Below are 14929 nucleotides of genomic sequence, written 5' to 3' on the forward strand. Positions count from 1 at the left end.
CGCTCTTTGAGTAGACCGGGGTTCAAGCCCCTGACTGCTGAATACGGTCGATCTGCCAACCCGCACTGGACCAGCGTGGCAGATTATGGTCCATTTCCTTCAGCATGAATTGTTGAGGAGGCTTCCACCCTGCAGTGGGTTGATAATGGCTGCACTTTACTTTTTTTTTTTACTTTACTTGGATATACATACATACATACATACATACACACACAGTCCAATCCGGTTATTTGGGACACATCGGGACTAGTCCATTTTGGCCCGATTAAGCGGCTGCCCCAATTATCTGAAGTTTCATGTAAATAGTTAAATATACAATATACCCCCCCCCCCCAGCCCCTTTACAATTAGTTCACCATACAATCAAATCACGTTACGACGAACTCACCATAGTAAAGTACCGTTCGCTATACAAAGTGCAGTAAGGGCCAGTCATTGTGATCAGGTTTGTGAATTGAATTTTAATTCTATTAAACAGCAATTCTAATTAGAGAAAATTAGAGGAATATTATCCACAGGCTATAAAAGTAAAGATATATTAAGCACAAATTTACCCTTTATTACCTTACCAATTAAATGATACGTGAAAATCGGAAGAATATACGTGATAATCGGAATAATTAATACGTACTGTAATATATACATACGAACTAGTTGACATTTCTGTTCACTGACATTTGTGGGTGGGGGTTAAAATTTAAAACAGTAAAAAGATAAGCTGTTGTTGTTGTTGTTTGGTTTTTAGGAGCATTAGCAACTAAGGCCATATTGCTCCAGGATATGCGGTGGTCATTCCTTAACCTTTCCGCATCTGGTGGTGACGGGCTCGAACCCCGGTCTAATCAAGAAGCGTGTGCTACGCACTGCTGCTCCTTCCCACCTGGCTACGGAGGCGCCCAAAAGATAAGCAATCAATAACTAAGAACACTGCATACACAAATTGCAATTAACATGATACGGGCAAGTGAGAACGGAGTAACGAGTTACAAAGCTTTAAAAATAGGAATGAAGAGAAGATCTGAAAATTAATTTCTTTATAGGATGAAGGTTTCATAGAAGTGTAAACTCATTTCACCATAATAATCCACAGAATTCCAGCTGTCAGTATTATCGCAAATTCAGTATGATCGAGTTTACTGTCCGTTTATGATAGATTTCACTAACAGAAAAGCCCAATAAACAGGTGACTGCTAATTGTTTTTGTTTTATGGTTGTGACCTCCAGAATTTCGACTGAACCACGTGGTACCGGAGACAATCATAGGGTAATTTCCAGTGCTGCAGTCTCCTGCCCCGATTAAACGGCATGCTGTCCCAATTAAGCAAAGTAAACCCTGGCTATTTTCTCGATTGGTTTCTGTTTTTTAAGATTTTCCCCAAATAAACAGCTGCCCTGATTAACCGGTGGCCCAAATAACCGGAATCCACTGTATACAGTGGTGTCTCAAAAATATTGGTACAAACATTTAGGGGAGGTAGGTAACATCTAAAGGAATGTGAAATGCATAGGAACCCATAACTAGAAACATCACCGTAAGTTGGTACACGCCACTGTTCATCAGTTTGCGAGAGGGAAAATTTCTAGTTTACTCATTCAAGCAGTAGCTGCCGCACGAAGAGCATGCATCGATATACGAACTGCAAGCTGACAGACATGCACCTAGTGTATAGAGTAGCAGAGGGCAATGGATGAGCCGCTCAACGAATTTATGGAGAACGCTTCCCAGACAGACATGTTCCGGACCACCGTTTGTTTGCACATGTGCATCAAAATTTGTGCGATTATGGGTCATTTAGAGGTAACAGGAGTAGGGCGGGCAGACCACGTTCAAGGCAAACTCCCGCCATAGAAGAAAGTGTGTTGAATACCCTCCAGAATAATCCTACTACCAGCACACGCGTTGCCTCTGCCTTAGGAGTCTCATTGCAGTGTACAGCATGTCTGGCACGACGATTCCTTACACCCCTTTCATCTTCAAAGGGTTCGGTTACCGCTCCCCCAAGATCATCCTGCACATGTGGCTTTTGCACAGTGGTTCCTCCAAGAAAGTGTTCAAGACATTTTCCAGAGAATTTTCCAGCCTATGTTTTGGTCACGGATGAGGCTTATTTCACTCGGGAAGGCTTATTCAATCAGCACAATGCTCGTGTGTGGGCTCAGGACAACTCAAATGGTGTGCATCCCCACGCAGCACAACATCGCTTTGCAATAAATGTGTGGGCAGGTATGGTCGGTGACTGCTTAGTCGGCCCATACCTGTTACCATCCCGCATGAACTCCTTTTCTTGAACACGTTCTACCAGGGTTACTTGACGATGTTCCAGCAAATGTGAGACACAACATTTCGTTTCAACATGAAGGGGCGCCTGCCCATTATGGAAGGTGTGTTCGTGACCATTTCAACAGACGTTTTGGGCGTCGAGGGATTGGTCGTGGTGGACCCATTGCCTGGCCCCCACGCTCACCTGATTTATCGAGCCTTGATTTCTTTCTGTGGGGGCCTCTCAAATCTATCTTGTATGAATTGCCTGTGGAGATGGAAATGGATCTCGTGGCGAGACTCTTCTGCGCTGCTGCTACTGTCAAAGAAACTCCAGGTGTGTTCGACCGTGTCCGCCAATCCATGCTGTTTCGGTGTCACACATGCATCGCGTCTCATAGTGGAACCTTCGAGCATCTGTTGTAACATCATGAAATGCATCCATCTTGTACTCCATTGTTAATATTATGTCAAATAAATGTTTGCCACTAATTACTGTCTTGTGTCATTTCTGCTTCTTGTGCCTCTGCTACTACTTTCCTGTGATGTTTCCGGTTACGGGTTCCTATGCGATTCACATTCCTTTAGATGTTACCTACCTCCCCTAAACATTTGTACCAATATTTTTGAGACACCCTGTATATAATAAACAGCTGGCAGTTTAATACATATTTTTGAAAACTACGGGGTCGGATTATGCACATTCACAGGGCGGAGGTTGCTCACCCCTGGTTTTAGTCAATTGTTGATAATAAATTGATTTGAAACTTTTAGGTACAGGTATAGCAAAGAGAAAATTATGGCTTAACTCAATCAACCCCCTCGTGGAGAAATTTGTGCTAGTGTGAATTTTATGCAAAAACTTCAATTCAGTATAGTTCAACTATATCATTCTGAATTCATGCATAAAGATGCCATGTTTGGTGGGGATCAGCAATACTGAAAAAATATCTCTTACCTTAGACAGTGCCTTATCCAGATTATTGTCTCCTACAGTATTCATGGTAATAACTTCAAATTTTTTTTCAGGTGCTGAAGCCTTAAGACAATCAATGACATTGTTGGTTTGAATAAGAGCAAGCTATGAGGGAAAAAAAAAAACCTTCAAATTTCACAGTATAAGTTATTACTGATACCAAAATAAAAATAAACTGATAATAACAACTCACAAATTAATATTACGGTACAGAGTTCTCAATTTAGTATGAGTAATAGCAATACAGTGCAAGGAAGCCTAAGGCTTATGTTGAACCATCCAAAAAAATAAAAAATAATAATAATAAAAAAATAATTAATAAAAGAAAAGGAAATAGACAACCTATGCATTTCCCACCTCCTGTAGGTAACTATCCAGCTGACCTTTGAATTTCTCCAATTTGTCAGCCTCAACTACCATGTAGTTGAGGCTTAATCTAGTAATTTATTAATTTGCTGGCTAAAATAAAACTTGCTGCAATCCAGTCTAAACATCCCCCCCCCCGCCAAATTTATAGCCCTAGTTCTAGAATCATTTATAACTGTGAAAATTGTCCTCTAATGAATTTCACTTTTCCCTCTCAGAGCCTTAAATACCTCAATCAAGTCTCCTCTGAGGTATCTAGATTCCAAGCTGTGCAACCCACATATTCAAAGTCTTTCCCATATGGAAACACTTTTGCTAATCTCACCAGGCCAGTTACCCATCTTTGGATCCTTTCAAGGACAAGTAATAAAATAAATGTGCAAAACATAATCTACAGAATGGCATAAAGTAATAATAGTAACAGCTATGTAGTGCAAGGAAGCACAGACTTTTGCTACACTGACCAAAAAAAAAAAAAGTAGATAAGAAAATATATTTGCTTCCCTTCTCACTTAGGTAACTATCCAGATGACCTTTGAATTTATTCAAACTGTCAGCCTCAACTACCTGTAAAAGCAACCTATTCTAATAATCAGCAACTTGCTGGTTGAAAGAAACCTTTCTACAATCTAGTCTAAACCCAACCTATGGTAATTTGAATTTACAGCCCTAGTTCTGTAATTTTTATAACAGTGAAAATTCTGCCTTAATTTGTTTTACCAACCCTCTCAGTACTTTATTATACCTCAATCAGACAACTTCTGAGGTGCCTGGCTGCCAAGCTCTGTAGCCCAGTCTTTCCTCATATGATCGTCATTCTGCTGATTTCACCATTCGAGTTGCCCATCTTTAGACCCTTTCAAGAAGCCCAAGGTCTTTTTCAGATGAGGTCTCCATGCTTGAACAAACTATTTCAAATGTGGTCTTACAACTGCATTATACCTACATATGGCTACTCGATAATGAGCAGCAAATTATCGTTAGTACACCATGGGCTTTCCTCGCTGCCTGTTTACATTGCTCAGAAAACTTCAATCTGCCCATATCGTAATTCCCAAATGCCTTTCTTACACTACCATTTTCAATTCAACCCCATCAAGGTATAATTTATTTTTGGGTTGCTATTCCCCAACTGTAAAACCTTGGATTTTGCTGCATTCAAACATATCTGCCACTTTTCTGACCATTTTTTTTAGCCTGTTCAAGTCATCCTGAAGGATCACTGCTTGGTACTGATCATTAACTACTCAACCAATCTGCACGTCATTTGCAAATTTTTACATCACACCTTCTATCCCATCAATGATGCTATTTATAAAAATCAGAAACAACAGTGGTCCAAGAATTGATCCTTGGGAATTCCACTCCTGACTTCACACCAATCTGAAGAATATCCATTAATCAAAATCCTCTGCCTTTACCCTGCAGCCACCCAGCAATTCACAATAGAATTTTCCCAGTAATCCCAACATGTTTCAACTTATACAGTAACCTCTCATAAGGGAGTGTATCAAATGCCTTGCTAAAATAGAAATAAACTATGTTTAAATTGTTCCCTACATCCATCTCATGAGTAACTTGGTCAAAATAGCCTACTAAGTTAGTTAACCTGATTTTCCCTTAAAAAAACCATATCTACTAATGATATTAAGAGTAGGAGACCGGCAGAATTACTTAACAAGTACAGGTCACTGTTGAACAAAAGCCGAGAATTAGGGTTGAATTTGAAAGTGTCTGCAATTCTGCCCAGACACGATAGGAGGGAGTATATGATGAGAGCCTTGTCGATCAATTCGGCCCTGAAAAGATTGTGCAAGGCTCAAGGGGTAGAATTTTTTTTAACCTGGACTGTACTTGTTAACAGGAGAGATTGTTTCTACATGGATGGGATACACTTAAATAGAAAGGGTGCAAGAATATTTGCTGATGCTATCGAGGCAGTGTTAGGTGGGTCAGAAAACTGCTAGCTTGGGGGGAGACAAAGACCAATAGATTGACAGTAGCCACTGGCAGAGGTGAAAGAGATTCTTGCACTGCTTCTATTAGAATGAGCAGAAGCCTGAAAAACAAGATGCATGATATTTCAGAGACTGCTGGGAGCCATTGCGGTACAAGTAAACACATGGGTTGTGTTAGGGTAGCTAAGAATAGAAACATGTACACCAATGCTAGGAGTTTAGTAAATAAATTTGATGAATTTGAGGTATTGCTCAAAACATCAAAGGCAGATATTGTTGGGATATCAGAGACGTGGTGTCACACAAATATAAGGGATGCAGAACTGGAATTTGGGGAGTACAACGTCTACAGAAAGGATAGACAGGATAGGAAGGGGGGAGGGGTTATGCTATTAGTTAAGTAACACATAAAAACCAAGGAAGTGAAGCCAGTCGACATCGCTGGACAGGGCAGTGTTGAGTCAGTTTGGTGTGACAAAAAGATTGGGAGATCAAAATTGAGAGTAGGAGTGTGCTATAGGCCTAATGACTCTGAGTACAGGGAAATAGTGGGCCAGTAAATCAGAGTCTTATAATGGGGGATTTTAATTTCCCAGATATTGACTGGAATTTGGGAGGTGGTCACTCACACACTAGCAAGGCTTTTGTGGATTTATTGGATGATTGTTTTCTACATCAGCATTTTGGGAGGCAATTAGAGGGAGTAATACTCTTGATTTGATTATCAGTAGTGATTCTTAATGCATTAAGAATCTGCAGATAAATGAACCACTAGGTGGCAGTGATCACAGTGTGCTGAAGTGGGATTTACTCAAAGAGGTAACTACCATTAGGGGTAAAGGGAAGGGTTATTGCTTCCGTAAAGGCGACTACGATGGACTGAGACAGTATTTAAATTCTATACAGTGGGACCAACTGATGATGTTACCAACAGCAAATTCAAAATGGGAAGCATTCAAAGAACTTATCTTGGAAGCTACTAGGCTTTACATACCAACTAAGAAATATTGTTCAAGGTTTAGGCCAAAATGGATGTCAGATGAACTAATGAGGCATATGGCAGAGAAGAAAAATGCATGGGATACTTACAAATTAACACATGACACAGAAGCCTATGATAGATACAAGTTGATATGCAAGTTACAAAGGAGGTTAGGCAGGTGAAGGCAGATTACAAGAAATCCTTGGCAAGGGATGCAAAGAAAAACAGCAAAGAGTTCTTTACTTATGTAAACTCTAGAAGGAAGGGGATGAATCAGATTGGTCCACTTGATATTGATGGGTCAACTGTTGATGATCCTACTCAGGTAGCTAACAAACTAAATGAATATTTTGCATCGACATTCGCACATGAGGAGTTATTCAGCAAGGGGAATGCCACAGGTGTATTCAACTCTAGCAGTAAGCTACAGAATCTTGAAATAACTGGGAGTAAAGTGGAGGAGAAACTGTTGAAGATAAACACAAGAAAGGCACCCGGGATGGATGGGATCTATCCAGTTATATTAAAGGAGGCAGCAAAGGAAGTAAGCAAACCCTTAGCCATAATTATGAGAGCTTCCTTGGACTCAGGGGAGGTACCCATAGACTTGAGATGTGCAAATGTGACCCCCAATTCACAAAGGAGGATCAAAGCTGACACAAGCAATTATAGACCTGTGAGTTGAACTTCTGTTCCTGGAAAATTAAATGGAGGCACTAGTTAAAGATGCACTGCAGGATCATTTCAGTTATAGCTCAGACAGAGCATGGTTTTGTTAAGGGAAAGTCTTGCCTGACCAATTTGATTGGATACTATGATGCAGTCACAAAGGAACTGGATGCAGGGAATAACCTTGATATTATATACTTGGATCTTAGAAAGGCTTTTGATACTGTTGCACATGGAAGACTGCTGCACAAATTGGAGCAGTGTAACATTGGAGGAAAATTGCTGCTGTGGGTAAAGGGGTGGCTGAGGGGGAGAAGACAGAGAGTGGTAATCAATGGACACTGCTCGTCGTGGACTAATGTTATTAGTGGAGTCCCTCACGGCTCAGTGTTGGGTCCATTATTGTTTTCTGTATTCATAAATGATATTGATGATGGTATATCAAGCTTAATGTCGAAGTTTGCAGACGTTACAAAGGTAGGCAGGGTTGTCAAGGACACTACTGACACTATGCTGCTGCAACAGGATCTGGAAAGGTTGAGCAGATGGGCTGAGAGGTGGCAAATGAAGTTTAACATTGACAAATGTAAAGTACTACACATGGGAAACAGCAACCCCAGAGCAACGTATCAACTCTGTGGTATTACACTGACAGTGGTAGAGAATGAAAGGGACCTGGGGGTGGTTGTGCAGGCAGATATGAAGTTCTGTGAGCAGTGCAGATGGGCTGCAAGAGTAGCTCATGGTGTATTGTCAATGATATATAGGAATTTTTCTAGCAGGGATAAGGAGGTGATTATTCCCTTGTATAAGGCAATGGTCAGGCCACACCTAGAGTACTGTATACAGGCCTGGAGGCCTCATTTCAAGAAGGATGTAGAGCTGCTGGAACGAGTACAGAGAAGGGCAACAAGATTAGTGAATGGAACAAAGGGGTGCTCTTACGAAGATAAGAGCTAGGAAGAAGACTAGGCACCAGCGAGGTGATCTGATAGAGGTGTATAAAGCATTGAATGGTTTGAGCATGCTCAATGCTGATGGGATTCTTCCTCTCGCTCAGAATAATCACCTGAGAGGGCATAAATTCAAATTGAGGAAAGACAGATGTAGGATAGACGTGCGGAAATTTGCCTTTAGCCAGCGAGTGGTTGGTTGGTGGAACAGACTTCCATCCCTTGTCGTGGAAGTTGATAGCCTAAATAAGTTTAAGGCTCAGCTGGACAGGTATTTTGAACAAACAGAGGGGTGAAGTGGGAGTGGTTTTTTTTTTTTTTTTTTTTTTTTTTGGCTGATGCTGCATAAGCTTGCTTTCTTGCATCAAATGCCTCTAATGCTAATATTCCAAACTTGTTCACGAGTGTAACCTCCATCTTCAATTATTTTAGCAAGTTTTTCTGGAAATGCTTTAGCAGCTGTTTCATCAGCAGAAGCCGTTTCACCTTTAATTTTTATATTATGAAGAGCATGTCTTTTAATAAACTTAGCCAGCCAACCATTGCTTGCATGAAATTCATATTTTTTCCTCGATTGAGATGAAGTATCTGGCTGCAGTTTTTTAATCTGTTCATAAAATCTCAATGCTGATTGCTTGATGGAATTTCCGTCAACTGGCATTCTTTTTTGTACATTATCTTCTATCCACATCACTAAAGCTTTTTCAGCCTTTTCTAGAACAACATCTCTTGTGTATGATGATAATTTCGCACTCTATTTTGTACCAGAACTTACCACTTTTCTAATAGCCTCTTCATTTTTCTTTATAGATCTGATAGTTGATTCATGGACTCCAAAATGCTTACCCACAGCCCTTGCACCTTCCCCAGTTTGAAGACTATCTAAAATTTGAATTTTTATATCCAAGGAAATGGCTTTCCTTATTTTTTTGGTTATCGGCAACATCATGCGAGGGCTTGATTAAAATCTTCGGTTAATGAAATGAAAGTTTGAAAATTACATACAATGTAGCTTACCATTAATTATTTCTTGGCAAAATTAATTTTAAAACGCGATTTTTATTTTGATTTCACTTTAAAAAAAAATGCGGTAACTGTGTTGTCTACTCAAACACCAAATTCAAACTGCTAAGAACTGCTTTTTTATGCGCAGTCAGTTATGTAATTTGGGGAATTCCCAATAAATGAAATTTGTAAGAATTATCTAAGTTGATACGTGGAACCAAATTCAAACAACTGCTTTTTTTTTTTTTTTTGTTTATGCGCAGTCAGTTATGTAATTCGAGGAATTTAGAGTTTTCTTAATTGAAACGAGAATGCAATTCTACAAAATTCTCAGAATTTTCTTGAATTACGGATTTTTTCCTAACTTAGACTTTAGGTTGGTCGCGTAAAAGTGAATAAAAATTGAGTAAAAAAAAAAATTTTGATATCCCAATTCGCATAAAAAGAGGTTTAGGTGTACTTTGATTTCAGGAAGGTGTTTAATACTGTTGTACATAAGACAAACTGGAGCAATGTGGCATTAAGGGCAAGTTACTGAGATGGATAAAGGGATCGTTAAGTAGTAGTATTAGCGATAGGTCCTTGAGGTTGTCACAGACATTCTCTCAGATATGCCAGACAAGCTGTTCTTGCTACCTGGGAGTCTAAAACACTGATGGAACTGATATTCGGGTGACACTTAAGCCAAGTGGACCCAATTTCGGCGAAGTCCGGACGGTCTATGACAGCCAAATCCTCTGCTTGCACCTTCACAATGGTGGGACTGTTAGTAATCCTGGGTATAACCTCCATGCACAAGTACATGGTGGGTGACCACCCAGGTGTGAACCAACGTAAGCAGGGGTCGAGGTGTGGCACCCACACCACATGGAGGAACGCCGCCCCTCTATGTTACCAGGCAGTACTAGGCGGTAGATTACTCTCATCAACCGGTGAAATACCACCACTTTGCTTATTGGAGGGTTGAATTGGTGGAACCCATGTTTAGTCTCTAGAGCTAAGTTCCGGCCAACCCTTCCCTATCTCTTCCATCATGCAGTATGATTGATGATTTTTGAGGTTATGATGAATGTCGTGGCGAGATCCAATATTCCTTACATTTCGAGGGTACAGCTCTAAAACGGTGTTCGCAGGCCGGCCGCTAGATAGTACACCGGACCAAACCTATTGGTAACTCTCTCTAGGAGGCTTCCGGATCAGCTAGTGTATAATCTTGCTACCTCTACTCTGCCAGATAGTGACTGGAGAGAGTCCGAGTAGTGTGTATGCGGGGAGCATTGTCGAGGCCACGTTATGTCAAGGATCTGGGTATATTCTTACCACATGTACGCCATATCCAAAAATTTAATTACTTCATACAGCATGTCCCACCCACTTTTTCTTACTATTGAATACACCATGAATTGTCAAAATAATAGAGCAAGCTTATCTGCTAAAAGATCTAAACCTCCCAAGGTTTAGATCTTTTAGCAAAACTTCCTAATTCATTTCACAAATATACGTGGTCTCAATTCCAATCTCAACGATGTCCATTCCCACTTGCCGTCTTCCAAACCCCATGTACTTTTTCTGACTGAATCTCAGTTATCAGTTGATTCAACTACTGCTCATCTCAGATGAGCAAATTATTTGCTGTATGATTCCTTTCGCCTCAAAGGTGGTACTTGTGCATATGTCCGTTCTGATATTCCCTGTCAGAGACTTGGCAATTTGGAATCTCCTCTCTTTGATCTTCTCTGGCTTAAAATCTCTCTACCTCATTGTGTCAAATTCATCTGTTGTCTCTACCGTTCTCCCAACTCCACTAATCACTTGGAGCTCTTTGACTTCCTCTCTTTGCAACTTGACTTTCTCCAGTCCAACTTTCCTAACAGTGAGGTAATTTTCCTTGGTGATTTTAACGTTCACAACTCCAGCTGGCTTCCGTTTTCTAGTTACACCGACCCAGCAGGTCGAGATGCTGAGGCTTTTGCAATTACTAATGACCTAGCACAGATTGTTCATTTACCTACAAGAATACCATACATTCCTAATCATACAGCCAATACACTTAATCTTTTTCTCACAAACAACCCTTCTAAGTACAAGGTCGAAGTGAGAGGTCCTTTAGGCACTTCAGATCACAACTTGGTGATTGTCTCATCTCCAATGCAGCCTTTACCTCATGGCTATTCCCAACCTTGTATTGTTTGGCATTACAAGAATGCAAAATGGGATGACCTGCGAGACTTCTTTTCCTTGGTCTGATTACTGTTTCAAAACTTCTGATTTCAACGTTTGCTCAGATCGTGTCAGTGAAATTATTCTTGCAGGAATGGAATCCTTTATCCCACACTCCACTTTAAAATCTCGTCCTTTATCTAAACCTTGTTCTCCAACAAATGTGCTAAGGCTGTCCAAGAGAAGAATGTTGCATATCATAACTGGCTTGTTTCTAATTCTTCAGTTTCATTTTCTGCCTACACCAAAGCTCGCAACAATTGTAAAGCAGTTATTAATCAGTCCAAACTAGAGTTTGAACAGGCTAAGAGTAGAAAACTTGCTTCTTTCCCTAATGGTAGCCGAGCATTCTGGTCTCTTGCCAAAGCTATTGGCCGCAACTTTTGCCCATCTTTGCTCCCGCCTCTGTCCAAACCAGATGGTTCTGTTGTCACTTCAGCCAAGGATAAAGCTGACCTTCTAGCATCCCATTTTTCTTCCAGCTCATGTATTAATGATCTTGGTAAAACACCTCCCACCATTCCTAACACAGTCCATTCAATGCGTTCTGTGGTCTTCCGTCAAAAGGATATCAGAAGGATTTTGATGAATCTTGATGCTAAGAAAGCGAGGTCCTGATGGTATTTCTCCACTTGTTCTCAAAACCTGTGCCCCTGAACTTACTCCTATTCTTTGCCGCCATTTTTTCACTTTTTTATTCCAAAGGTGTTTTTCCTTCTGCTTGGAAATTTTCTCATATCCAGCCAGTTCCTAAAAAGGGTGACAAATCCCTCCCATCCAATTATCGTCCCATTGCAATTACTTCTACTCTTTCTAAAGTAATGGAGAAATCAATTAACTGGCAACTCTTAAACTACCTAGAAACCTTCCGTCTGATCAACGATCGCCAGTATGGATTCTGTCAGTGTCGATCCACTGGTGATATTCTGGCTTATGTTACCCATTTATGGACTAATTCAATGGAAAGGTTCGGTGAAACACAAGTAGTTGCTCTTGACATCTCAAAGGCTTTTGATCGTGTTTGGCATAAAGGTCTTCTAAACAAGCTTCCATCTTATGGTTTGCCAACTGTTTTTTGTAATTGGTTATCCAGTTTTCTCTCTGATTGCTCACTGAGGGTGATGGTAGATGGCTCTCTGTCTTCTAACTTCTCCACTAATGCCGGTGTCCCCCAAGGTTCAGTTCTTTCCCCCACTCTTTTCTTTTTGTATATCAATGACCTTCTTCCATTGACTGGAAATCCTATCCATAGTTTTGCCGATGATAGCACATTGCATTCAACTTTGCATTTTGAGAAACCTTGTCCTGCTCAATCAGCTTCAAGTTCTCGAAAATCTGCTGCCAATTCCTTAAATGCCGATCTTCAGGTAATTCTCCAGTGAGGCAAAGACAACTTAGTTGATTTCAACCCTTCTAAAACTCAGTCTTGTCTTATATCTCGCAAAAAGGATTCTTCTGCTCCTATGCTTATCTTTAGTGACACTCCGGTTTCTAGGCAAAATGATATATCTCTTCTGGGGATTACCCTGACTTCTAATCTCTCTTGGCACAAGCACATTACAAATATTGCTTCCTCTGCATCTAAAAAACTTGGTTTTCTTTCGCTCTCGGCGTTACTTTTCTTCCAAACAGCTGCTCACTCTGTATAAATCGCAAATCCGCCCTGCCATGGAATATTGTTCCCACATCTGGGGTGGTGCCCCCAAAACCTCTCTCAGGCTTCTTGATTCCATTCAGAAGAGGGCAATTAGGTTAATTAATGATTCATCTTTAACAGGGTCTCTCCACTCGCTTTCTCATAGACGTACTGTTTCTGCTGCATGACTCTTCTTCAGATACTTCCATGGGCACTGTTCTTCTGAATTGGCTTCTATGATTCCCGCTCTCTCTTTCAAAACAGTCCGAACACGTGCCGCCACCAGCCAACATCCATTTACTGTCCAGCTTCAAACCCACAGAACCAACTTTTCATCTTCCTCATTTATTCATTTAACTGCCGTTTCCTGGAACAACCTTCCTCCATACGTATTTCCTGAAAATTACAATCTACAGAAGTTCAAGTCCAATGTCAACAAATATCTTCTTTCGTCTTTTCAACCTCCAACCCAAGCACGGTACTAAGTACTATAGGTTCCAATACCTCTCGTGTTTGGGGTTCTCATAAAAAAAAAAAAAAAAAGCTACATGGTGCAAGGAAGCCTATGGCTTATGCTGCAACAGTCAAAAAATTTAAAAATAAAACAAAAAAATAAATAAAATAATAATTAATAAGAGAAAAGAAACAGAAAACCTATGCATTTCCCTCCTCCCATAGGTAACTATCCAGCTGACCTTTGAATTTCCCCAAACTGTCAGCCTCTACCACCCATGTAAGTAATGTATTCCAGTAATTTATAACTTGCTGGCTAAAATAACACTTTAATGTTGCAATGCAGTCTAAACATCTCCCCCCATAACTTGAAATTATGGCCCATACCTAGTTCTAGAATCATTTATAACCCTGAAAATTTTGTCCTCATTCATTTTACTTATGCCTCTTGGAGCCTTAAACACCTCAATCAAGGCTCTTCTAAGGTGCCTAGTTTCCAAGCTCTGCAAGCCACATATTCAAAGTTTTTCTGCATATGAATCCCCTTTTGCCGATCTCACCAGGTGAGTTACCCATCTCTGGACACTTTCAATAAGTACAATTATCTTTCTTTAGGTGCGGTCTCGATACTTGACAGTATTCCAAGCGTGGTCTAACAATAGCCTTATATAATGGGATTATATAAGGCTACTAGCAATTTTTTGATAAATCATCAACAGGACACCATGGCCCTTCCTTGCAACCAGTCTACAATGCTACGAGAACTTCATGTCTGACTGTATCAAAATACCCGAGTCCCTTTCCTCCACTACCAGCTTTAGTTCAACTCCACTAAGCATATAAGTTATTTTGAGGTTACTGTTCCCCAGGTGCAATACCTTACGCTTTGCTGGATTAAAGCATAGCTGCCATTTTTCTGACCATTCCTGAAGTCTATCTAGGTCACTCTGAAGATGCTCTGCTTGGCAGTGTTCATTAACTACTCTACCAATCTTTACATCAAGGCTTTAGGGGGAAGGCTTTTGCTTTCGTAAAGGTGACTACAATTGTTTCAGACAGTTTTTAAATTCTGTACAATGGGATCAACTGATGATGTTACCAACATTGAATTCTTAGATGATTTACAGAGCTTCTTAAAGTACTGTTGTATAGTGCACTACCTCGTCCCTGGTTGTCATTTGAAAAATTGAAATTTAAAATAATATGAAACAAGCAAGGCCAATAGTCAAAACGAGCGACTTTCGTGTTAAATGTCTTCGGTTGGCAGTGATAAGAAAGAAAGAAATAGTGTATTTAAAGAATTTATGTTCCCATAATGCATTTTGTGACATGTGGGAATCTTATGTGCATAAGATACCAGACCAGAGGGAAGTTGGTAGATAGTTTTGTATTTAGAATGTTAAGTTTAGTATTATGGCGGCACCATTCTATGACAAGTGCCTCGTGTTGGA

At 40.3% G+C, this 14929-nt stretch overlaps 1 protein-coding gene across 1 annotated transcript in view; it reads right to left on the reverse strand.

Moving 5' to 3' along the window:
- Hmbs (porphobilinogen deaminase-like protein l(3)02640) overlaps window positions 1–14929 on the reverse strand; it is a 152003-nt gene that overhangs the window by 110600 nt on the left and 26474 nt on the right. The window contains exon 3 of the mRNA XM_090381014.1: window positions 3219–3341. Coding sequence (XP_090237140.1) covers window positions 3219–3341 — 123 coding nt within the window. The remainder of the gene's footprint in view (window positions 1–3218; window positions 3342–14929) is intronic.

Source organism: Mastigoproctus giganteus, chromosome 9 (assembly GCF_048544385.1).
Source record: "Mastigoproctus giganteus isolate SK-2022 chromosome 9, ASM4854438v1, whole genome shotgun sequence".
Taxonomy (NCBI): Eukaryota; Metazoa; Arthropoda; class Arachnida; order Uropygi; family Thelyphonidae; genus Mastigoproctus; species Mastigoproctus giganteus.